Source organism: Caretta caretta, chromosome 4 (genome assembly GCF_965140235.1).
Source record: "Caretta caretta isolate rCarCar2 chromosome 4, rCarCar1.hap1, whole genome shotgun sequence".
Classification (NCBI taxonomy): domain Eukaryota; kingdom Metazoa; phylum Chordata; order Testudines; family Cheloniidae; genus Caretta; species Caretta caretta.
In genome coordinates, this window is record NC_134209.1 from 139,718,287 (window position 1) to 139,744,759 (window position 26,473).

At 40.0% G+C, this 26,473-nt stretch overlaps 1 protein-coding gene and 1 long non-coding RNA gene across 3 annotated transcripts in view; one reads left to right on the plus strand and one right to left on the minus strand.

The window, feature by feature from the left end:
* Positions 1–26,473, plus strand: part of KDM3A (lysine demethylase 3A) — a 45,151-nt gene that overhangs the window by 15,372 nt on the left and 3,306 nt on the right. The window contains exons 8-23 of one of the 2 annotated variants that reach the window (XR_007356536.2): positions 2,563–2,723; positions 5,182–5,741; positions 7,217–7,418; positions 9,974–10,188; positions 11,498–11,650; positions 11,846–11,941; positions 12,407–12,534; positions 15,167–15,350; positions 16,149–16,318; positions 17,178–17,414; positions 18,734–18,905; positions 21,808–21,898; positions 22,575–22,705; positions 23,563–23,682; positions 23,772–23,911; positions 24,664–24,765. Coding sequence is in view for 1 of the 2 variants with exons in the window: in XM_048849196.2 (XP_048705153.2) it covers positions 2,563–2,723; positions 5,182–5,741; positions 7,217–7,418; positions 9,974–10,188; positions 11,498–11,650; positions 11,846–11,941; positions 12,407–12,534; positions 15,167–15,350; positions 16,149–16,318; positions 17,178–17,414; positions 18,734–18,905; positions 21,808–21,898; positions 22,575–22,705; positions 23,563–23,682; positions 23,772–23,911 (2,760 nt within the window). In the remaining variant the exon portion in view is untranslated. The remainder of the gene's footprint in view (positions 1–2,562; positions 2,724–5,181; positions 5,742–7,216; positions 7,419–9,973; positions 10,189–11,497; positions 11,651–11,845; positions 11,942–12,406; positions 12,535–15,166; positions 15,351–16,148; positions 16,319–17,177; positions 17,415–18,733; positions 18,906–21,807; positions 21,899–22,574; positions 22,706–23,562; positions 23,683–23,771; positions 23,912–24,663; positions 24,766–26,473) is intronic. The other variant, XM_048849196.2, reaches the window with a different exon arrangement.
* The window catches only part of LOC125636282 (uncharacterized), a 35,366-nt gene that overhangs the window by 2,005 nt on the left and 6,888 nt on the right, over positions 1–26,473 (minus strand). Inside the window, exon 2 of the long non-coding RNA XR_007356537.2 lies at positions 2,693–2,755. This is a non-coding gene — a long non-coding RNA (uncharacterized LOC125636282). The remainder of the gene's footprint in view (positions 1–2,692; positions 2,756–26,473) is intronic.

The following is a 26,473-nucleotide window of genomic DNA, read 5'->3' on the forward strand; positions in this document are numbered from 1 at the left end:
TAGATGAGACATATCTTGATTCTAGTAAGGCTCTTGACACAGTGCAACATGACATTCCCATCAGCAAACTAGGGAAATGTGGTCTAGATTCAGTTATATACCTGCCATATGGTAAATTAAAGACCATACTTAAGAGTAGTTATCAATGGTTTGCTGTCAAAATAGGAGGGCTGCTAGTGGGGTCCCGCACGGGTCAGTCTTTGGTCCAGTACTAGTCAGTATTTTCACTAATGACTTGGATAATGAAGTGGAGAGTATATTTATAAAATAAGAACATAAGAATGGCCATATTGGGTCAGACCAAAGGTCCATCCAGCCCAGTATCCTGTCTACCGACAGTGGTCAATGCCAGGTGCCCCAGAGGAATGAACCTAACAGGTAATGATAAAGTGATCTCTCTCCTGCCATCCGTCTCCACCATCTGACAAACAGAGGCTAGGGACACCATTCCTTACCCATCCTGGCTAATAGCCATTAATGGACTTAACCTCCATGAATTTATCCAGTTCTCTTTTAAACCCTGTTATAGTCCTAGCCTTCACAACCTCCTCAGGCAAGAAGTTCCACAGGTTGACTGTGCGCTGTGTGAAGAACAACAACTTCCTTTTGTTTTAAACCTGCTGCCCGTTAATTTCATTTGGTGGCCCCTAGTTCTTATATTATGGGAACAAGTAAATAACTTTCTCCATACCACTCATGATTTTATATACCTCTATCATATCTCCCCTTAGTCTCCTCTTTTCCAAGATGAAAAGTCTTAGCCTCTTTAATCTCTCCTCATATGGGACCTGTTCCAAACCACTAAACATTTTAGTTGCCTTTCTCTGAACATTTTCTAATGCCAGTATATCTTTTTTGAGATGAGGAGACCATATCTGTACGCAGTATTCAAGATGTGGGCGCACCATGGATTTATTAAGGGCAATAAGATGTTCTCCGTCTTACTCTCTATCCCTTTTTTAATGATTCCTAACATCCTATTTTGGCTTTTTTGACTGCCACTGCACACTGCATGGATGTCTTCAGAGAACTTTCCACGATGACTCCAAGTTCTTTCCTGATTAGTTGTAGCTAAATTGGCCCCCATCATATTGTATGTATAGTTGGGGTTATTTTTTCCAGTGTGCATTACTTTACATTTATCCACATTAAATTTCATTTGCCATTTTGTTGGCCAATCACTTAGTTAAGACCAAAGCAGACTGTAAAGAACTTCAAAAAGATCTCACAAAACTATCTTGAGCAGTTTAGTACAGTCGGCAAACTTTGCCACCTCACTGTTTACCCCTTTCTCCAGATCATTTATGAATAAGTTGAATAGGATTGGTCCTAGGACTGACCCTTGGGGAACACTGCTAGTTACCCCTCTCCATTCTGATAATTGCCATTTATTCCTACCCTTTGTTCCCTGTCTTTTAACCAGTTCTCAATCCATGAAAGGATCTTCCCTCTTATCCCATGACAACTTAATTTACGTAAGAGCCTTTGGTGAGGGACTTTGTCAAAGGCTTTCTGGAAATCTAAGCACACTGTGTCTACATGTTTGTTTGACCCCCTTCAAAGAACTCTAATAGGTTAGTAAGACATGATTTCCCTTTACAGAAACCATGTTAACTTTTGCCCAACAATTTATGTTCTTCTATCTGTCTGACAATTTTATTCTTTACTATTGTTTCAACTAATTTGCCTGGTACTGACATTAGACTTACTGGTCTGTAATTGCCGGGATCACCTCTAGAGCCCTTTTTAAATATTGGCTTTACATTAGCTATCTTCCAGTCATTGGGTACAGAAGCTGATTTAAAGGACAGGTTACAAACCATAGTTAATAATTCTGAAAGAACGCAAATGTGAAATTGCAGAACTCATGGGTGAATGCCATCTTGTCCCAGTGACTTGTTACTGTTAAGATTCTCAGTTAATTCCAAAACCTGCTCTAGTGATGCTTCAATCAATGACAATTCCTCAGATTTGTCACCTACAAAAGATGGCTCAGGTTTGGGAATCTCCCTAACATCCTCAGCCGTGAAGACTGAAGCAAAGAATTCATTTAGTTTCTCTGCAATGACTTTATTGTCTTTAAGTGCTCCTTTTGTATCTCGGTTGTCCAGGGGTCCCACTGGTTGTTTAGCAGGCTTCCTGCTTCTGATGTACTTATATAGACAACACCAAGCTGGCAGGGTTGCAGGCACTTTGGAGGAAAGGATTGGAATTCAAAGAGCTTGACAAATTGAAGAATTGGTGTGAAATCAACTGATGAAATCAATAAGGACAAGTTCCAAGTACTTCACCTTAGGAAGGAAAAATGAAATGCACAACTGCAAAATGGAGAATAACTGGCTAGGTGGTGGTACTGCTGAAAAGGATCTTGTGGGGGTATAGTGGATTACCAGTTAATACAAGCCAACAATATGGTGCGGTTGCAAAAAAGGTGAATATAATTCTTGGGCATAGAAAGAGGAATGTCATGTATTTAAGTGGTCATGGTAGAGTCATAGAAGTGATATATTTTTCTCGTGTGTTGGCTTTGAATTTTTCTGTTGACTCTGGCATCTGTTTCAGGTATCACATAGTCTGAGTCACGTGCAGTCAGTACCAACAGTGTTTGGTGAAACATTGCTAGGGTGTACGCCTGCAACCCCTGCTAGCAAAGACCTCAGGAACCAGGGCATGCCTCAGCCAGCTAACTCACCTCCTAATGTTGGCGCAGAAACTCCTCAGGGGTAAGTGGTGACTCTCTTTGGGGTTTTTTAACCTGTGGGGGGAAAAATACAGCAGAATAATTTATTTTATACAAAGTAGACTAAATTAAGGGTGGGTTTTTTTTAAAGAAATCATGGTAACTAAGCTTCCTCCCCCAACCCTTCACTGTTGGTGTGGGTGAGACATATCTGACTGATTTTTGTCAATTGCCTTGAATATATAATTACCTCTGGGTTGTATTTCTGCCACTTTCTGTTGACTCATCTTGTGACCTTAAGGAAATAGTTTAACCATCCAGTGCCTCTATTTATCCATCTGAAAAGTGGGGGATAATGCCTGAATGTATTTTGTGGCTTCATTGCTTTAAATTACTTAGTGTGTCTTAGACTCTAAAATGAAAAGCACCAAAGTAGGCATATTGTAAATAGGGAGGGAGATTAGTTTACCTGCAGTTGATTGTTACAGTGAATAGAAATTGTGTTCTTGGCTTGTAGATGGACTTTGATACGTTTAATTTCAGAATTGTCATGAGTTGCAGACCTGGCAAGTGGGGAGTTTTCTTATGTTCATTCTACCCTTCTCCAATGACACAAGTTACAATTTTTTCTACTTTTCTGGGGTGTTTGCATCTTATAAAGATAAGCCTGATGTAATAAAATATACTTCTATAACACTTTTTTATGCTGAAAATAAATTCTTAAAGCACTTTAGAAGCTTCATTAAATTAAAATTCTTGTAAACTCTTCTTTGACATTAGGAAAATATTATTCCCCTTTTGCTGATCAGGAAACTGAAGTATAGAATAGTTACATGAATTGCTTGTGGTCACACAGGAAGCCTGTGTAGAGTTTGAAACAGAATCCAGATTTTTCTGATTCAGTCAGCTGTTTAGTCACAAGACTATCCTTTATGATTCAATAGTGAAGGCTTCATAGGCTGTGTCTACACTGCAAGTCACTGGTGGCAAGCTGGTAGGGCATGTATCGTTACACACTGGAGTGAAAAGCAGGCTGCGTCCACGCTGTGGTGTATAGCTACATGTAAGTGAAAAGGCTCTGGCATTCTATACGTTGCTAAAAATAGCACTGTGGGTGGGGGAGGCACTGCTTAGGCTTGTGGAAAGCAGTCTAGGATACATACTCACAGGGTTCAGGAGTGTCTTTATACAGTGCCTCACTGTCCACACTGCTGTTTATACCCATGCTAGAGGAATATTTAGTGTATGTACTCTACATACTACCATAAAGCATGTATGTTGTATACATACCCTTATGGGAGTTCCGTCTCATACACGGAATGTTGCTAACCTAATTACAAATGCAAATACAGTCCAAGTGACTTTATTTTTTGGAGTAGGGGAGGAAAGCAAATTAATCAAGAGGTTTGTTCCCTGTGTGTAATCAGTCCTATCTATTTTCTGACCCAAATAATCTTACTCATGGTAGCTTGGCAGATCCAATATAGAGATGTAAAAGCAGCTAGATACAATTAAGGAAATGACCAATGAATCAAAAGAATTGTTAAAAGTTCTGTTTGTATTGCATGGACGTGGGGATCTGGAATCTGAAAGGCTAAATTTATGGCACTATTAGTTTGAAATATATGTTGACTGCGCAAAGTAGATCTGGAACACACAACGGTACTAAACATTCTTTAGAGTGTAACTGCACTTCAGTCCTGACTTAGTGTTCCAGGCATCAAGCTCTGCCCCGTCTCCCTGATTCTCCTGTCACAATAGGAGAAGAGTGCTTCCTATAGAAAATGGCATAATAGGAAACAAGATTCTCTTATAAGTGCTATTTAACATTCCATTATCCAAATTTTTAACCTGTTATCCATGCTATTTAAGATTACTGTAGCTGAAAAAAAATCTTAAATGCACATAGTTTTTTTTGACAGAACTCTCTGCTGAATCATTTTCACTGTTTTCCTATGTAGCTTAATAGAGGGTGGTTGTGTGTGGCCTTTTTTAATATATAAGGCCAGAAGGGGCCAATAGTTCATATAGTCTGGCCTCCTGTATATCATAGACCATTAGTGTTCACCCAGTTACCCTGTATTGAGTCCAATAACTTGTTTGACTAAAACATAACTTGCATTTAGCTATTGATCATTTCCCATGTTTATGTAGGTCTTTCACATAGCAACAGTGGGGAGAGAAACACTATCTTTTTATAAATAGGTTTTTGTAACTTCTATGGTGGGGGAGGTACACAGTCAACAAGTTGGCATGGGAGCCCAGAAGGAACAGTAGTTGTAGTGTCTTAAAATCCCCTTGTGGTTTTTCATTGTTTGTGTATCTCTTTTTAAGGTGTTTGGTATGTGAAACTTTTCTGAATGCTTAATCTTAACTGCTAGCATCCATGATTAACTTCCTATGTAAACTCTGGTTCCTTTGAAAAGCTTGGGAGAGCCGATGCATTCAGTTATGGTTTGAGTTTCTCTTTAGGTCTTATTACTGCATGTTGTACATTTCAGCATTTGCAAAGAGAATTTACCAGAAGAACATCCTTCTTGTCTTAATACTACGGTGAAAATGTCAAAAGAAAATCTGGCGGTCTTCCATAAAGCAGAGTTTCTATCGAAAGAACAAACTAAAACTCCTAATGATCAGAATAGTAACTATACCTCTTTGAAGACCTCAAGATCGCCATCTTTGACTGACACACACAATGAAAAACAAAGTGACTTGAAAAATGTCCACAAATCTTTTACCAAGCCAATGACAAACTTCCCAAAGGAGCATGTTCCTATAAAATCCACACAGGACCTAGACAATTCTTCCAGAGTAACATCCAGGCTTAATGGCACATCAGAACTGCAGAAAATCTTTGATTGTAAACCCTCAACATCCGATGCTTCTGTTAACCTTTTCGCTGGGCATGAAATTAAATTACAAAGCAGCTGCAAAGGAAACAAGGCAGAAAACTCCTTTTCTGCGTGTTCCTCAGTCAGAGGAAACTCAAATGAGATTTCATGTGAGAGAAATGAAAGCGAAGGCTCTAGGGCTGGGAGCACCAGTAAAGTCCACAACAATGGCAAGTATATCTGGAGCTGTGATATCAACAGAGAATTATTGTATATATAGTTGCTTAGAAATTTCAGAAAAATGTGTTAATAGGATAAGGAATCTTACGAAATTGCAGTCTTGATGTCTGAGTTAGTGAAACACCTAGATTTCACTTCTAGAATAGGAACTCAAGGAGTATGATGGGGGCTCCTAAAATTTATACTCAATTTTCAGATTATGTATACAGAGTAAGTCTTGGGAAAAGATATTTAAGGTCTTGGTAGGATTAGATATGCAAGTCATAAGGAAAAAATAATACTTTTTCATCTCAAATCCAATCAGAACAAAATTCTGTTAGGCTACATTAGGGAAGAAGGGTTGCAAAAGTGAGTATAACTTACGAATAGGGCTCCTACTTCATGGCATAATGGGACCAAATGCTACAGCAACAATCCCTAAATTCTAAGGCAATGTTAATTTATTCTACCTTTCATTTCTATCCTTCCACACTCCCACCTCCATACACACTCATACGAGTCAAGCTCATAGTTGAAAATAATTCATTGACAAAATTAGTTGATGGGTTTTTTAGCTGTGCTTTCCAGGTGGCCCAGTTGCCACTCACTAGGGTCCTGCAATGTTCTTTAGAGGAACTTTTCTCTCCTTCCCACTCTGTGTGCCAGAGAATGGGGAAGCTTGTAGCTGGATTCAGTGACTCAGCTCCATGGACCTGGGCTGCTGCACTGTCCTCCAGGAAGCTTAGCTGATCGAGTTTGCAGTCAGACCACAGAAATCCAGCTCTGGTTCCCTGACCCCCTGTTGCCTGGCTTTGTGGAACAGCTCATGTAGCAGACACTGTGACTCAATTCTCTGTCTTGTGGGGAAAGGTGCAGAGCAAGCAACAATTGCAGGTGGATCCCAGCTGGGCATGAAGTCGGGGGGCAGGGGTGGAGGAGGGTGTCCTGAACACTGACTGTAGTAAAATACTGAATTCCATAATGCTTTTGAAAAATGTCTGACCGCAGCAGCAGAATTGTGGAGTCCCCGGAGATTTCACTGAGATGAATGGGGCAATTTATATCTCTCAGAAGTGTTTCAGGCTCTTTGAAGACTCCAAAAGACATTGTTACATCTGTTTACACTCTGGTCCTGTGTTCAAGGTTGCAACTAGCTATTATGTCTGCAGAAATGTAATTTAAAAACAAACAAAAGCTGAGGTTCTGGAATGCAGTTGTGTGGGAAGGGGTAAATTGCAGGGTTGTAACAAAAAATGGGGCCCTGACTATGACCTTATTGTCAGAAAACTTGAAAAGAAGTTTATGCTCTGTAATAAGCAATCAACTTCAAAATATGTTAAGATTAATTTGAGGTATATGGTGAAAAGTTAAAGTAACTTAACAAAAGCAGCTACAGCTTTAACAGATATGCATAGGGTAAGCGAATGGGAGTCTGAGTGACTAGTTGAAGTTGTTTAACCTGCACTATTTTTTTTTTTTCCTGCAGTAATTGTTCACAAGTCAGTCTTGACAGATGCTTGTAAAGTTAAGAAGCTGCAGCAAAGTGGGGAAGCTTTTGTGCAGGATGGTTCCTGCAATAACATTGCACCTCACCTGCATAAGTGCAGGGAATGCCGCCTGGACAGCTACCGGAAAAACAAAGAGCAAAAAGACTCCACTGTCTTTTGCAGATTCTTTCACTTCAGGAGGTGAGAGCAATTTTGAAAATATGTGGATGTTGATATTTTTAGCTATACAAATAGATTTAAGATGATTCAATCAAAGACTTAAAAAAAACCCCCTAAAGTTAGGTATAAATGGGCACCTGTCTGACAATAATAATAAAAAAAAGTGCAGAGTGCTCAGTAGTTTATCTTTAGTCTCTCTCTTAAATCCTGGCCTACAATGGCTGTAGGATCTCCAAAGCCAATCACCTCTAAGTCACTGTTTCAAATGCATCTGAGATCAATTAATAACCTTGACAGCTGTCCAGTGGCTTACGTGATGCATACTGTGTTCTCAGTGTAGGATGGATTAATTTTAAATCAAGATAATTTAAATTACCCAGTGGAAAGTCTTAATTAAAATCAGTGATTTAAATCAATGTTTTATTTTGTAATTGTTATTTTCTAATTGTTGCTTTCTAAAGAAAGGTGCATTCTTATTGGGTTGGTTAGAACATGTTTATTTACAATTAAATAAAGCCTTTACACTAGATTTGGTACATCTTTTTGCTATTTAGGAGGGTATGCTATAGCTAGAGTAAGTTTCCATGGGTGAAGTCCTAAATATTTGTACTTTGAGAACTGAGCCACTCAGAACTCAAGTAGGGAGAAGCTATAAAATAGGAGTAAGAGACCACCCAGGTCAGCTCAGTGGATGATCCTGAAAAGATACATGATATCCTTCTATTTCTCCTTCTAATTGCCTTCTATGACAAGATAACTCGCTCTGTGGATGGGGGGAAAGCAGTGGACGTGGTGTTGCTTGACATTAGCAAAGCTTTTGATACAGTCTCCCACAGTATTCTTGTTAGTGTAGACTAGCCCTAAGTTAAACCAAATGGTCACTCTGTCTGGTGTTGAACACCACCGCACTCCTCCACCCCCCCACTCCCGCCATGCCTGATCCAGAGAGGTTGAGTCTGTTACAGCTGCCTGCTTGGGAGCTTGGCTCTTTTATCTCAAGCTGTAGAGATTCATGCTTTGAGTTCCAGAGGTTCCTGATTCAGTACCCAGGGGTGTCTGTCATGAAGGTGGTTGTCGGGGACTAGAAAAATATTTTTAAAGGACAGCTTAAATTTCAGAGTACAATTGGGAGGGAAGGTATAGGTTTTTTTCTGAAGAAATGCAGACTATGCAAGATTCCTGAAAATATCCCCTCCTTTTTCAAATCCTACATAAATCTCTCCCCTTTCATGAAATCTTTCTATATTCATCTCATTCCCAATTATTTTGTCACGTCTGTCCTTACTAGTTTTGTTTTTCTTGTGTTAAACTTTATGGGGCATGGATTGTATCATTCTTTTGTTGCATAAAGTGACGCATGTGTAGTGCTGTGTAGAGAGAGATCACTTTGTGATTAAATTTAAAAACAAACATTGAAGTCCTAGTCTCCTTGAATGAAGATTTGGGGCTGGAAAAATCTCCCTGTTTTACTGTTGCATTACAGGCTTAATTTCCTGCACACCTTCTAGTGGAAGAAGTATTATAGCTCTATGAGCTCTTGGGGAGGGAGGGGAGAAGTAAGAAAAATGTGTAACATGAGAACAAGACATTTAAGACCAATATTGCTAACTGGTGATTTAATAAACGTGGCTTAATATTATGCCTGAAATACCACAGTTGTTTTAAAGCTAAGTAATGTTAACTCATCGCTTCAAGGTAGATGTTGAAATTCAACTACATTGAGTCTTTTCAATTAGAACTTTAAAAATGGTGGTCCCATCTCCTCTGTGTGGATGTTAAAGATCCCACAGCACTCTTAATTCATGGGAAGAGTAACTGGTAGCAGTATGGTTTTATTTTTGCTTTTGAACTAACTTCCTTGCCATTTTTATGCAGCATATAGAGCACCTGTTGGTTGTTCCACCTCAGAAGCAGCTGTCTTTCACTGAGATTTCATGGATAGTTTGTAAAGGAGCCCTATTAATGAACACTTTTAGCATGTGATTTGTAAAGTTTTCTTTAATATATTTCTTTTTCTGTGTTGTCAGTAGTTTAAATATTTTTCCCCCTAGATTTTCCTACTGGTAAATCTAAATACAAAAACTTCTGGAAAGTAGATGTTCTTTTGTCTACTGACCTGCTTTCCAAGTTAGCCATAATTGTTTTATTGGTTATGTTTAAGATATTCAGTTTCCTGCTGTGTTAGGGTTTGAATCAAGTTTGAGCTGTGCACCACTAATACAATGAAAAATCTTTGCTACAGCCCTAAAGTGCATGTCTCCTATTGCAAATGCATTTAAGATTCTCACTAATTGGATTCTTTAGATTTCCTGGCTTAAAATGTGAAGGGCACAACAAAACTGAATTTCTTCCTCAGTGAGCATGGTTTAATCATGATTCTCTGACATAATAGAGAACACAATTTATCCTGATCTATACTAACCATTAAATCATATTCAGCATTGTCAGTTATCCTGTTAATTTCTTGTATGATTGTATGCAGGTGTCTGGGTAACAGACTAGAAGAGGTGGAAATGAGCTAGTAGACAACATTTGGGTTTTTTGTTTTTGTTATCCCCATCCTCTCTCCTCTACAGGCTGCGGTTCAATAGACATGGATTGCTGCGTGAAGAAGGTTTCTTAACGCCGGACAAGTACGACTCTGAGGCTATCAGCTTGTGGCTGCCTTTAGCAAAAAATGTTGTGGGTCTAGATCTAGACACTGCAAAGTATATTCTAGCCAACATTGGAGACCACTTCTGCCGGCTGGTGATATCCGAAAAGGAGGTCATGTCCACAATAGAACCACACAGTAAGAGCAGCTCTTCTGAAATGTAAAATTTAGGACTTTTCCCTCAACTTTTCAAAATAGGTCTTCATAGCTTGTTTCCTGCATGCAAATTGATTGTATGCATTTGGTGTTGCCATTTTAAAAGCTTTATTAAATGTCCATTTTGATTCTTGGTGGTGGGAAGTAATAATATGTTTAAACTTGTGGATATGAATGTTAAGCAACTCTGTACTCTTGGACCCTTATCAGGATTCAGCTCTGCTAGTTTCCATGGTGCACATGAGTCTCATACTCTCAGTTGGCCTGACCTCTCCTACCTTTCCAGAAAAAACCTTGAAGTGCAGTTCTGTTATAGAAAGTGATGATGTAAAAATGGTATTTTTCTACTCATCTGCTGCCTGTGTATATTCAGTCAGATCTACTAACTTAGAGACAAAATAAGTTTTTATTGCTTTCTGTTCTTGGTAGCAATAGGGGGCTAACACAGTTGAGTGATGTGGCTTCTGTTCCTTTTTGTATATCAAGGGCCTCATCTTGCTTCCATTGAAGTCGATAATAGAACTCTCATTGTCTTCAGTGGTGCAGGATTGAGCCCCAACAGAATTGCCCTACACAGTTTCACCTTTTTGAAACTTCACTGATGGCAAAGGACTAAACAGGTGTTGCTGAAGGGATACTTAGTTTGTGGAACCTCTACTGGTGCAGATGTGCATGAGGGAAAGAACTCAGTTCAAATTTCTGAGTCTATTCTGAGATTACACGACTGACAGCTAGAAAAAACTATCCTTATTTTACATTAAACTGAGCATACTTTTTAAACTAGAAACCATGAAAAGACAACAAATATGGAACCCTATGGCATTTTACACTATTACTCCTCAGTGAAGAATTGCAGTTTAAGCAATGTCTTTTTCCTGTAGCTATAATTGTATAGCCAGAGGTGCAGCATGGTTTAAAGGAGTGGTTGCATTGTTTCTCTTCATACATGTATATGTGCGCATGGCAAGGTGGTAGTATCCATATGATTACTCTTTATTGTGCACCTTTGACAGCCTTGTTTGCCCTCTGTCCACTAATCAGTCTTCCCGAGGGTTTTTTCTTACATGCAAAACCTTGAATAGATTCAAACCTGCCTCTGAAGTGTTTCCTCTTCCTCCTCCAGACATGTAATTCTTCCTCTTAAAATTCTCCCCGAGATGGGGCAAGATTAATTCTTGAGCCAATGGGGGATATTTTATACTAATGTAATTATTTTTGAAGTACATTAATCGAAACCCATAGAGCTGCAAAGTTAACTCTTTAACTTTGACTAGACTGTCAATTACCACAGGACAAGTAGCCTGGAAACGTGCAGTTCGAGGCGTTCGAGAAATGTGTGATGTGTGTGACACCACAATATTCAACCTTCACTGGGTTTGCCCCAAGTGTGGCTTTGGAGTGTGTGTAGATTGTTACAGGATGAAAAAGAAAAGCATACATGAAGGTGAGAATGTGCAGTGTCCTGCTTTCTTAAAAATGACTTAAGTTGTTGAACTATTATGTTAGTGAATGGATAGGCTTATTGTAAAGCTCTTTTTATAAACTTGTATGCTGAAATTATTAAAGGACAAACAAGTGGCTATTCAGAGACTGAATGAATGAATACATTAACTAGTCATTTAAAATGATTTGGTTGCAGATGGTGCATCTGATACTTTTTCCTGGCTTAAATGTGTGAAGGGTCAGTTACATGAACCGGAGAACTTAATGCCTACACAGATAATTCCTGGAAAAGGTATTCTAATAATTACTGTGGAAATATATGTGAACAGTACCAAGTGTTCTGTTGTTTACTCATATAGGGCCTGATCCAATGCTAGTTGAATGGAAAAGATTCCACTGACTTCAGTGGCCACTGGATCTAGTCCAGAATGTTTCTCCGTAGACTAGGATAAAATGATTTGAGTAATAAAATTGTTCAGCCAGTTTACCAAGAAGCAGTGTTTAAAGACTAACTCTGTATTTTGTTTTGCTGGTGTTATTTGTGTAAAGTATTTAATTTTAAGTACAGAAAGTATCTTGATTTCTCTGAAAAAGTTAAATCCTAATAAACAAAACATGAGTTAAACTGACATATCACCATTTTGGAAATGCTTTCTCTTAACTGTCTTTTAGCTACATAGTGTACCCACATTGAATCTTGATAGTCTGTATGTTTAATTTGGATAATATGAGCTCATTACTGATTCTTCTCATTTAGCTCTCTATGATGTTGGTGACACTGTTCACTCTGTAAGAGCAAAATGGGGAATAAAGGCAAACTGTCCTTGTGCGAATAAGCAGTTAAAGACTCTATCAAAACCAAATCTGAAGGAGGATCCAAAACAGGTATTGCCACTGTCTCACGCTATATATACACATAGTTTGAGAAACAATGATTGGGTCTTTCAAAGGTGCTCAGTGTTGGCCTGACTCTGCTCCCATTAAAGTCTCAGTGATAACTGATTTCAATTAGGCCAACACCAACCACTTCTGAAATCCCATTCTATGGATCTGTGCAATATTAATATGTGTGCATATTCACTGGTTAAACTTTCTTAAATGTACTAGCAAAATGTTTAGGTGTCTAGGGACCCATTATAGGGACCCATTTTTTTTAAGATAAGTGTCCAGTTTTTTAAAAGCATTGAGCGTTCTGCGGCTCTCATCGACTGACTGCTAAAGGAAAAGGAGGATTGTACTGAAGAAGATATTTTCAAGAAACTTCTAGCCTGGAAGGGTGAGGGAATCTGGTGGAGTGCAGAAAGAGAACAGGAAATTCCTTGAGTCCTGGAGACTTAATGACAAAATAATGCAACAAAGTAGGTTAAATCTAAAATAAGCAGTTCAGAGGAAATTTGGAGTTCTTAAAAATATTAATCTGTTTGAAGAAAGATTTTCATATCTTCTAGGAATTATTCTAGAAGAATATTCTCGTATGCCTTATAAAACTTCAGTAATGGAGTCTCTAACAAGAATTTTAGGCTAACTAGATAACAAATAAATCTTAATGGCTGGGATATAAGAGAGAGCTTTCCTATAATTAAAACATGGTTATGTTCTCAAATGAAAACTATCTTATTGTAAACAAAATCCACAAAGCTAGTCCTCTTTTAAATTGCATTATACAATTTTAGTCTAGTTTTGACGTACTCTGTTAAGTTTAAACACTTACAGGTACTTGGGAATAAATTAAATGCTTCCCTTTTGGTAGTGCCCTTCTGAAAGTTGAGTAGTTTCCATACTACATATGAAAAATATTTAAATTTATCATGTTTTTATTGCTAATTGGACTTGTGAAATAATCCCCCCCCCCAGCATATGTTACTTGGCAGGGTTGATGCTAGCAATCGTCTTCCCCATCCCACTCCCTCCTCCTCCCCCTCACTCCCCCCCAAATTGCCAAAGGCCAGCTCCACAAATGGTGTAAATCAATATAGTTCCATTGATTTCAATGGGGTATCTGGCCTTTGGTTTTGAGGATGTGGTAGGCAGAAGACCATACTTAAATTATGGCTTCTACAAGCAAGTATTAAAATAGGTCTGACTTTTTTTTTTTTTAAACTTAAGAGCAGCATGAACTTCAGAAAATTATTTTAGCCTTAATACTCTAGGGCAGTGGTATGTATTTGTTTTCTGTCTGGCTGGATAAGGTGATGGCCAAATCTTGGCGGGTCAAAGGGCTCTTTGGGTGTTTGCACACTAGCAAAAATATGTCAGTTATTGATTGCTTTATGTTGCATAAGCAAATAATTAAGTGCCTGATTAAAAGTGTACCACTATATGTTGAAATGTATCAATAGGGTAGCTTCAGTGTGTTAAAATGTAAATGAAAAGTTTCTAAAATAAATGCAGGTGAAGTCTGTTTATCTAAATGGCTTGTGGGACATCTGATAACTGGGCATTCGGATAAAGTAAATGATATTTTTAGCTGCAGTTTCACAGTGAAACTTTTTAGTCACTGATCTTAATGATGCTCTATTGGGAGTGGAAATGTTTGATATTCAGTTAGCCAGAAATCCTCATGAGCTGAATGAGCATTGGGTCCTCCGTGCTCGCTTGGGTATTCAGGATTTTGAGCCCTGAGGATAGAGGAGTAATTGTAGGAGACAGGAGCATCCCTGGTACAGTTTGAGCAGGGAGCAGTGGGGGAGGCCCAGGGAATCGGGGTGACTCCTCCCGGACAGAGCCTTTCTTGTCTCCTGCTTCCCTCTGGGAGCTGTGCTGTAAGGAAGGCCCTACTACTTAGCTCATGGTCTACTGTCAGCTCCAGCCCCTATATTCCCCTGCAGCATCCATGTGCTGACCTGTTTCTGAACCCCTCCTGCCCAGGCCTAGCATGTATGGGCTCAAAGGATACTTTGCAGCTGTGAAGGGAAAGCGGTTATCTCTCAGGAGAGTATAGGTGCTGAAGCTGCAGGGGAGGATTTTCCGTTTGTTCCACTTGGTATCTATTACTTCCTGCTCCCCACCGGCGGCTCTGTTGTAAAGGCATTCTCCCTTTCTTCCCCCCACATCCAGTTCACCAAGGCTTCTGGTGTCTTTGGCCCTAGTGCTCCCTGCCAGGCAGGCCCTTTTACTCCCTGGCAACACAGGGTCCTCCAAGCTGGCAGGTGCTGGCCTCAGGTGCATATGCTCAGAGGTGGAACAGCAGGTGTGTAGCAGGGTGTGCTCAGACGTGGGTCAGCCTGGGGACATTGCAGCTGGGACTGGGCAGGGGGAGCACATGGGCTGGAACTGCTGGGAGCTCAGGGTGGAATTGGAGCAGAGTAGTAGGCTATTCTTAAAGCAGAGCCCCTAGTGGGGAACAGGACAGAACTGCTGATGTATAGCGGGCGGGCCAGTTGAAAACTGCTCTAAGGTGTCAATAACAGATGCCAAGAAAAATATTAAGTGATAGGCTAGGTTGCTATATCTGTTCCTCCATAGACTTCCTCTGTGACTGGGCAAGCCACTTAAGTACCTTCAACTTGTCTTGCAGAGTTTAATCCCCGGAGAGAAATCCACACTTCAGCATAATTTTGTCCTAAACCCATTAGCCACTAGCTATGATTCTCCTGTAAAACCAACATTTGGAAGTAAACCAGTCTCTTCAGTAAATACTTCTCCTTCCTTGAGTTGGCTGGCTAACCTAACAAGTGGAAACGTGAATAAAGAAAATAAAGGTAAATGTCATATATGAAAAACAACCTTCCGCTGCTACTAGCTAATTGAAAATGTACAATATCAGACCCATTGCAGAATGGGGAGGGGGTTATGGTGGCTGGCTACTGGTATAAGAGTTTAATAAACCAGGTAAAAAGACTTGTGTATTTTAAAATGCCTAACCACCTAAGTCACTTTTGAAAATGGAACTTAAGTTCCTAAGTCATTTAGGCATTTTTGAAAACTTCACCCATGACACTGGATTTTTCAAAACTGCCTAAGCACACTAGGTACCTAACTTGCTTAGGTACTCGTGAAAATCCACTCGCTAGACTGTAGTACTCTGCAGCAATACAGTGGAAGGAAGTAATGAAGACTTCTGAGGAATAAGTAATAATTTGCCAATTCAGATATGGTGCTAGTTTGGGGAAGAGAACAGATTCCCTCCTGCCCCCAAAAGGAAATGGAAGAGGAAGCGCACAGTTTCAGATACTTTAAGACATTAGGCAAGTCTGAAGAGTCAAATTGGCAATGAGCAAAATATTTGTTGATACTGGGCTTGTTTACATTTCACCCACAGAGTTTTGTCTATCTGTTTTTAAATTCAAAACTACATAAGGGGGAAAATGTCTCTTCCAAAAAGGAATAGTATTTCTTTAATATAGTTGAAATGTAGTGTGACTCGAAGATGGTTTAAAATGGAATATATTGGCCATATTAACAGGTAATTTTTTTTAATTGATATAAAACTGTGCTTCAAACTCCAGAATATACCTGCCTTGGTTCAGTTTCAGTGGAGTTTTACCTCTCTGTTACAGATAAACTCCTCGCGTCCATTTTAAAGAATGAAAACAAACCTCTTCAGACCCTTCCCACTTTCACTAAACCCCCTACTGCCCTGCAGACATTCAACAGTGCAATATTAACACCTGTGAGCAACAACAACACAGGTTTCTTGAGGAATCTGCTGAACTCTTCTGGAGGAAAGGTATATGAGGATTTTTGCAGTGCTTCTTCCTTATTGTGATTTTAAAGCCAAACTGTGCTGGAAGTGTATAGTGAATAGGAACCATTTCACCAGGCATGTGCCAATTTAAATACATAACCATCAAAAATATTTTGCTGGGGAAGGCAGTTTCATTGTCTGGCTTTTGTCAGAGGCATCCATATGGGGGTGCCTAGTTATAGCCTACATGGAGTAGTGCCACAACAGCATAAGCTTGCCAGCTACCCTTGCTCTGTCTGCTGCAGCCCATACACCTGGAAGGATAGAGCCAGAGCATCCTGCAAATGCACTTCACTGGTAGCCTCCAGGAGGGCTCTGAAACAACCCCCAGCTAGAGTTTAAAGCTGCGTTTTCCATCAAGTGATTTATTTATTTTTTCTTTCAGATGCGTAGATTGCAAATTACTTCACACTATCCCTCCAGGTGTGAATTAAACCCAGTCTGTAACTAATTTTGAAATAGTGGGGGAAATATTTAAACTGGGTTTCAGAAATGCAATCTCACTGATTTCAGATCACTAACTTTAAATATAATCCTAACTAGGAGCCACGCTCCATCTTCTTCAATGGGTTTGCACAGGTATAAATAACAGCAAGTCTTTCTACAGTATTTAGTATAAAGCTATGTCACTTACATAATTAAGCATTAACTATAAGGAGACTATTATGCCTACATAATATAAACGTGGACTGAAGTGAAAAGGAAGCAGTTGGTGGCAAAAATATGTAGTAGGAGTGTTGCATGACTTATTAAAATCTCTGCAGAACAATGGCATCTTGACATATGACTGCAACAAAAGCATATATTAACATTCACTTTCTCTTCTCCCTCTTCAATTCAGACAGAAAGTGGGCTCAAGAGCACTCCCAAAATCCTTGATGACATTTTTGCATCGTTGGTGCAAAGTAGAACTCTCACAGATTTGCCTAAGAAACCTCAAGGATTAACTATAAAGCCTACTATATTGGGCTTTGATACACCTCACTATTGGCTATGTGATAACCGCTTGCTGTGTCTTCAGGATCCCAACAATGCGAGTAACTGGAATGTCTTTAGAGAATGCTGGAAGCAGGGACAGGTATTTTCCTCAAGATGTTTTGCTTGTTTCCTGCACACTCACATTATCCTTAGTGGGCTAATACAGACTGTGTAGATTTTTTTTTTTTTTAAATGGCCCTTAGCTGTGGTATCTGAGCACTAGTCAACAGAAAGGATTTTCTAAATATAGAATGGATGTTCTCTAGTGGCAGAGCATACAGCTGGACATTCAGCCTTGGTTCTGAGATTGATTATAATTTCCAGTTAGTAGTGCAATGTATGGCATGCTACTGTGCCAGAGAGCCACCATGGATTATTGTCTAGTGGTTAAAGCAGGGTGGGACTGGACTTCAGACTTCTTTTAGCATTGCCACTGACAAACGATGAGGTTACAAAATTGCTCTGCTTTCGTTTCATTATCTGTTTAGAGGGGAATGATTATCCATAATTGCTTCCCTTACATGAGTGTTGAGTGAGTTGATTAGTGCTGAGCTCCTTGCATAGAAGAGGATAAACTGTATAAAATACTACTTCTGTGCATTTTAATACCTCTTGCTGGGATATATTGGTGGCTCCTATTGTGACTCTGGCTTTCTTGTACCAGATGGAGGCTGTCCATCATAACTTCTTTGATTTACAAAGACAGGACAACAAAGTTGTCTCTAAAACTATATGTAAACCTTTATTGGGAAGTGGATTACACACCTTTAATACCCACCATGTCCTGTTCATAAGTCTGGGAGTTGACACCCAGAGTCACTTATGAAAAACTGCTCACTTAGCAGCAATGATCTCTGTCACTGTCTTGTGGCCAACTTTTTTTTTTTTGGTCTTCTAACAAACATACTTTTTCCTGTTGAGAATTAAAATTTGCGTGAAAGATTTACTACTTCTGTTTTCCAGGCAACTTAATACACTTGAAGTTTTTGTAAGCTTTAGAAACTACAACTTAACTTCTGAAAGTACAGCATATGAATGAATTAGCAGTTTTGTTGCTACTGGTTCCTCCTTTATTTCCCTCAAGTATGGATAAGATTTCAAACTACAAAGCAGCTTTTATTATAACATGTACAGACTACGTAAATCTAGCATGGCAGCTGAAATAATGGAAAGGCATTGTAAATTCTACTAAGTATATCTTCATGAGGTACCCATGTCCTCAGCAACACTGTAAATAAGATGTTGGAGAAAAGGTATAGTTATTTTAAAAAATATTTTCAGTTTTTGTCTTACTAAATTTGGTATAATCTCTATTGCCATTATAATTCTTGTATGATGAGGCCCTGCAGAAATGCTTATTAAATCTTAAAATATTCTGTATTAAAGAGGCATTAATTTTCTCTAATTCATGTCTTTTAGCCTGTGATGGTGTCTGGAGTGCATCACAAACTAAATGCAGAGCTTTGGAAACCAGAATCCTTCAGGAAGGAGTTCGGCCAACAGGAAGTAGATCTGGTCAATTGCAGAACCAATGAAATTATCACAGGAGCTACAGTAGGAGACTTCTGGGATGGATTTGAAGATATTCCAAGTATGCAATGTGAAGTCACTTATATTCTATTGTTTTGCCTAATGGATACTAAGAAATATGGCAAACAGAAGAAAATATCCTGCTTTCCATTCTTATTGCTTGCTTTACTCCAGAATGTCAGACTTGTTTATCTTTGATGCCTCTGTAAGGGGAATATGCTGTTCTGTCTGGCTTGGAAAAGTTCCAAGTTTCAGAGTTTGACAAATGGTTCATCTTCCCCATGCTCCAGTGTAGCATGCGTGTCAGTGCTCTTTACAGGTGCACCTTGTGAAATGCACTGACCTTGTTCCTAGTCCTCCATACTAAGAGGAAGATATTTCTTCAAAATCTCCTTTTGAGGGCTCTTTCTTCAGCATCTTTCTTTTTCTCTCTCTCTGGCAGAGAGAGGATCTTTGGGGGAACACTTTGATGAAGTTTGAGTACTCCCATAGCCTAATGTACATCCTTCAACTGCTTTACCAGTTGAATGGAATCTGGATGATTAAAATATAAATGTTGATGCTAACAGGATGGTTGAATTGGCTTTTTGAACCCCTAGAGAACTTTTTATTCCACATGTTGCACTTCTAATTGGAATTACTTCTGTGAGCCATTAAATAAAGCTTGTCTTGGATTTCTAATTTCTAATTTTTCAGTATTCCATAGTGATTAAGTTGTCCTGTGGCCTCATCTTGAATTGATACCAGAAGTGGTGTCTTGAATTCCTCATGAATCAGACTATCCTCTCCAGGTGTACTTCCTAAAACCTCCTTCTCACCTGTGGGAAACTAGACTTATACAGTAGATGTTTGAGGGTGGAGGGGTCTTCTGTTTTTGCTGTTTGAATAGGACTAAAGCAATTTAGAAAGCCATGTACGTTTTTAGTAGCCCTTAATCAGTGTAAAGGGAATGCATTTCCACTCAGTACATCTAAAGTGCATTAGGCTGTAGGCTGGACATTGTTAAACACTGGTTAGTTTGCTCTACTACAGGGGTGGGCAAACTTTTTTGGCCTGAGGGCCATTTCTGGGTATAGAAATTGTATGGCGGGCCATGAATGATCATGAAGTTGGGGTGCAGGAGGAGGTGAGGATTCTGGCTGGGGGTGCAGACTCCAGGGTGGGGCCAGAAATGAGTTCATGGTGCGGAAGGGGGCTCTGGGCTGGGGCAGCGGGGGTCAGGGGGGAGGGCAGCGGGTGGAGGGTGCAGACTCTGGGGTGGGAGGTGTAGGAGGGTGCTCCGAGCTGGGACAGAGGGGTTCAGAGGGCGGGAGGGGGCTCTGGGCTGGGGCAGCGGTTTGGGGCACGGGTGCAGGCTCTGGATGATACTTACCTCAAGCAGCTCTCGGAAGCAGCAGCATGTTCCTCCTATGCCGAGGCATGGCCACTTGGCTCTGCTGTGCACCGCCCCATCTGCAGGCACTGCCCCTGCATCTCCCATTGGCTGCGGGGCCTGGCCAATGGGAGCTGTGTGGGCGGCGCTTGGGACGGGAGCAGCATGTGGAGAGGAGCCCCTGGCTGCTCCTTGGCGTAAGAGCCGGAGGGGGGACATGCCGCAGTTTCCGGAAGCTGCGCAGACCACACCCTGCTCCCCAGCAGGAACTCGAGGGTCGGATGCAGCCCACTGGCCGTAGTTTGCCCACCCCTGCTCTACTAGAATTCAGGTTTCATCAGTGGTCTATCTACATAATGTCTCCATCATGAAAATCCGCAGGGCTCTTTGTCTCTCTCTCTAGAGCTGAGGGTTGCTTTGTGAGGACAGTTGTGCATTACTTGATTAAACTAGAACTCATCAGAAAAGAAAAGGAGTACTTGTGGCACCTTAGAGACTAACCAATTTATTTGAGCATGAGCTTTCGTGAGCCACAGCTCACTTCATCAGATGTGTACCGTGGAAACTGCAGCAGACTTTATATACACACAGAGAATATGAAACAATACCTCCTCCCACCCCACTGTCCTGCTGGTAATAGCTTATCTAAAGTGATCAGCAGGTGGGCCATTTCCAGCACAAATCCAGGTTTTCTGGATTTGTGCTGGAACTGGCCCACCTGCTGATCACTTTAGATAAGCTATTACCAGCAGGACAGTGGGGTGGGAGGAGGTATTGTTTCATATTCTCTGTGTGTATATAAAGTCTGCTGCAGTTTCCACGGTACACATCTGATGAAGTGAGCTGTGGCTCACGAAAGCTCATGCTCAAATAAATTGGTTAGTCTCTAAGGTGCCACAAGTACTCCTTTTCTTTTTGCGAATACAGACTAACACGGCTGTTCCTCTGAAACCTGTCGTCAGAAAAGAATTGTGCTGCTTGCTAGGTTCCCACAAGTGGAAACAGAGGCCACTTCAAAGAAAGAACATTTAATTCCCATAGTTGTTGTGATTCTTAATGTGAAAATGCAGAATCTCTGCAGTTAGATTCTCTTAAAACTATGGCACTTGGGGGAAGAAACTTAAGCAATGGGAGCTGGACAGTACATTTCTAACCTCTGTTGAAAGTGTCTGATGTTGGGAGAGGTTGCTGAGAGGACACAATAGCCACTGATTTCCTGAAGATTCCTGAAATTAAATTGCAGCTGGGATTGGATGGATAGGGAGGACACACCCAATTTCTGGAAGAACCAGTTGCTATTGTAAGAAACTGCTTTTTCTGGGACACAAGTCAAGGAATTTTCCAGACAACAGTGTCACAGGAAAAAACAGGGCCCTGGTTTTGCATAAATGTTTGTGGCTACAGTGTGCTTGGTTTGTGGCTACAGTGTGCTTGGTTTGTGGCTACAGTGTGCTTGGTTTGTGGCTACAGTGTGCTTGGTTTGTGGCTACAGTGTGCTTGTAATGTGTGAGACCAGATACCTTTGGATGAGTTTTCCATTATAAAAAGTACAAGTTACAAGAAACTAATACCTGTGAACTCTTAATCATAGGCCGCCTTAAAACAGAAGGAAGGGAGCCAATGGTGTTGAAGCTTAAGGACTGGCCTCCGGGAGAAGACTTCCGAGACATGATGCCATCTCGGTATGAACTTTTGAAAAAACTATTCCTTGCATGGTTGATGCACCAAAGACCTCACAGAAATCACAAATGCTATTGGCCTCTGAAACACCTGATTGAACTCTGAGCAGTGACTATTGTTTATGCATAAACTACATCTGTTTCTGTGAGATGCTCAGCATGGTTGAGTGTCTGAGAAATAAGCTTTGCTATAGATGCTCATGAATATACAATAGGTTGTATTTGCATCTAAATTAACCCTTTGCTGCTGATTGATAAAGTTTAGACTTCAAAAAAGAAAATCCATAATACTTCTCTTAGTTTTTAGGTTCTGTCAAAGTGTACATTTTTGCCAAGTTTAAACTCTGGGCCAAATTTAATCTATGCCTTGCCTAATTTGCATATTGTACTTAATGACAATAGAGATAATTGGCCAATTAGTTGACATTAGGGGCTTCAGTGTTGAGTACATTAGTATAATTACTAATATATCTTAAACTTCACATATCTACTACATTCCTATGTCTTCTCTAGCTGTTTGTTCTCCTGTTTTCCCATTTAGATTTAATGAGTGCATTGATGAAAGAATTACACCCCTTGGCTGGGAAAGAAAATAATGTTGGTTGTAGTAATTTTAATAAATCTGTCCCTAAAATATTTTATACTGTTGCCTAATATTAATGGAGTTGTATTACCATAGGTTTGATGACCTGATGAATAACATTCCATTGCCAGAGTACACTAGAAGAGATGGTAAACTGAACCTTGCCTCCAGACTTCCCAACTATTTTGTTCGACCAGATTTAGGTCCTAAAATGTACAATGCATATGGTAAGTAATCCTGTTAATTTTGTAGCTCATACTTTCCATATATTCCAGTAAATGTTAAATTCAGAATTAAGTACAGACCTGTAGTCATAGACAATCAGATTAGTCGTTCTGTCAATCCAAATTAGGTGTTTGATCTTGGTTCCCTTTTATAAGAACTAGAATTGCTCAGATGAGTTACTGTCAATATCCATCAGTTGATCTCTTGGTTTGTATGTAAGTAGTCATTTCTATCCTTAGTTCTCAAGAACCTCTGTGCATTCATTCCACTGTCCTTTTAATGACACATCTGCCTGTTCTCTTTGTTACTTTATTCCACCTCTCCATGGATATTTGCTTGTCCTACGTGTGCCCAATCTTTTTGGAACTCTTTTTTTCCTCTGAGCCATAGCCTCCCTTTTTAATCTCTCCCTGAGCCCTTCTTTCCTCGACGTGTGTTTAAAACAGCTCTCAGACATGGTTCTTTCAGAGCCATGCTTGACAAATTTTTTGTTATAGGGGTTGTTAGTATAGCCGCCATACTTAATAGGAACTGGATTGTTTCTGAGACTCATACTGGGCTACATGGCTATAGAAACCCTGTACTAGTAAGTCTTGAGCATGGCTTCTGTACATTTTAGCCATGTTAGGCATGAAGGCAAACAGTGTGTTAGGCCATAAGCCTATTTTGAAAATGTATTTTTTTACAATTGTAAGTTGATAGTGAGGCCGGCCTTGGATTCTGAATCTCTGAAAAACAGTTTGATACTGTAATCATGTTAACAAACATTGTAAACATTGCTTTTCAAATACATCTGCTTCTGAAAGTGCATTTTTCTTTATTGGCTTATAAATATGTTGCATATATTTAAATTTTCCAGGTTTAATTACACCAGATGATAGAAAGTATGGCACAACAAACCTCCATTTAGATGTGTCTGATGCAGCTAATGTTATGGTTTATGTGGGCATACCAAAAGGACAGGTCAATCAAGAAGAAGGTAAAACATTTGCTCATTGAGATCAGCCATGTGTACTCGGAGGCAAAGCCCTTCAGTTAATTATGCGTTCACTCTTTTTTCTGTAACAGAAGTGCTTAAAACTATACAAGATGGCGATTCTGATGAGTTGACAATTAAGCGTTTTATAGACAGTCGAGAGAAACCTGGAGCTCTATGGCACATTTATGCTGCTAAAGATACAGAGAAGATCCGGGAATTCCTTAAAAAGGTAGGTTAATGTTATGCTTAGAAACAAACTTACATATGGGGAACAGAAATGTGGTGATAGAGAGCTCTTCAATCTAACAAAACTCTTAACAAGATCCAATGGCTGGAAGTGGAAGCCAGACAAAACTAAGGTTAAAAAGAAATGCAAATGTTAACTGAGAGTAACTAATAGAACTGGGCAGAGAATTCCCTTTCATGGAAAATTTTTTGATATTTTGAAATTGAAATTTTGGTTTAGTTTCAATTTGGAACACAAAACAAACGCTTGGAAATTTTCTGCAAGAGGGAATGGAGCCTTGGCTCTGAGGCAGCCAACCTGCTGGGAGTCCTGGTGTCTCCAACTCCAAGGCAGTCTATAAGGCAGGTTGCCAGGGAGCAGGACAGGTGAGCTTGCAGGAATGTAGGCAGGTTCTGTAAAACTTCATAATCAAACTTTTTTTTTCTCCGCAAAATAGCTGGATTTTGCTAAAAGCATCAAATTCTGATGAAAAACTGCTTCAACAGAATTTTTCCAATATCTAGTAGTTAACCCTCAGTTATGATGTTCCAAAGGTTATAGTGGATTATTGATTACTGGGAATTTTAAAATCAAGACTTAGAATTCTATCCAAAGAGATGCTGTAGTTCAACCAGAGCTGAATCAGTAATTGATTCAGGGAAGTCCTATAGCCTGTCATGCAGAAGGTTAAACTAGATCACAATTTTCCTTTCTGGCCTTAATCTAAAGTTCATTTCATGTGGCATGTGCTGCAGGGGCTCTTGCACCAAGAATGGCCAGGTTGTGTGATGAGTTAGAAGAATCTGGTGGTAGATGAGCAGTGGGGTCAGAGGGGAGAGTAGAAACTAGCCCAGGAGGTAAGATAAAGGAAATCTGAGTGTTTTGTGTGTGTGTGTTTTGTTTCGTTTTTGTTTTGTTAAACTGTGTTTTCAGTGGATCCTGAATTTATGGCACTGTGTGAGGATGGAGATATGATCTTAAACTGACACTCTAGGCAAGAATTTCAGTAGCCAGGGTCCACCCTCCTGACTACTACAGTGTGGCTTGAATACATTATAACCTTTAAGAATCTTAAAAACTGGTCACCTTTTAAGTCTGCTGTTAGCTGATGTGTAAAGGATTAAAACTGGAGGGAGGGGCATTTTGTAGCTGTGTCAGTCCCAAACCCTGCCAGAACAACAGATGCAAAACCTACACACACATCTCCACTGCTATAATGATCAACCCATCCTCCGCCCCCCACAACCCACCTTTCAAGCTCCATGGGTCCTGCACATGCCTATCCCAACACAGGGTGTACCTCATCCAGTGAACTAAATGTCCCAATAGCAACTATGTGGGTGAAACCAGACAGTAACTATATTCTTGAATGAACTCCCACAGGAAAACAAAACACACAAACACCTTCTCACTTGTGGATGAACACTCCTCCCGCCCTCTCCAAGCGATCACTATATGTGACTTATCAGTCCTCATCCAAACCCCCACAACACTTGCAAAAGATAAGCCATAACTTTGCTGGACACTAAAAATCGACTGAATTTATGGCTTATTACAACAATCTATAACCCACTAACAACCTCCCTCTTTCTCCCTATGACTGGAGAGGTGTTAACGTGCCACTTCACCTTGAATTGTCCCTTGAAATATGTTAACTACTTATATTAAACAATTTGTTCTGCCTTGTATTAAGCTTCTACACTACACACTTATTTTGGCATAACTATGTTGCTCAAGGGTGTGAAAAATCCACACCCCTGAGCAATGTAGTTATACTGACCTTAACCCCACATGTCGAAAGTGCTATGTTGGTGGGAGAGCTTCTCCCATTGACATAGCTATCGCCTCTTGTGGAGGTGGAGTTGAGCCGACAGGAGAGCACTTAGAGCATCTTCACCAGAAGCTATAGCGGCACAACTGCAAGTTTGTAGTGTAGACCTGCTCTGCATTTCCCATAGCTGAAGAAGAGCATTGTGTAAGCTCGAAAGCTTATCTCTCACCAACAAAAGAGAGACATGGGGTGGGTGAGGCATTAACACTGGAAGGGATAATTAAATTATGCAAACTGAAGAACTTTGTTTCTGCCTATCAGGACTTTGTGTAGGTCTTGCAAGACGGCTTAATTAGTGGGCTCAATTCCAGGTGTAGTCCTATTTGGTAATGGGAACAAAAGTAAACCAGATGCAAAGCTTTTAAAAGGGAGGTGGTTGAGTCAGCCAAATGATTGGAAAGTGTATGTCTTGGTGAAAAAAACCTTGGAAGAGTGAAACTTCCAAATTCTGATGATGATGATTCTGGGCTGTTCTCTTGGAGAAATAAACTGCTGATAAACCTACACACTGTCTTATTCATAAGAGATGTGAATGTGGGGATCTCTGACAGGCTTATTGGTAGGGATCAGAGAGGCCTGGTATGCCAGCTAGGCTTAAGGGATGTTAATGGAAAATAAGTACACTGCTTCTACATGGGAAGTTAATACTTCCACTTCATTTCAGATGACCTTACAAAACAGTACATAGCTCTACCTTAAATATTTGTATGAGAAGACCAAAGAGGTAGATTATA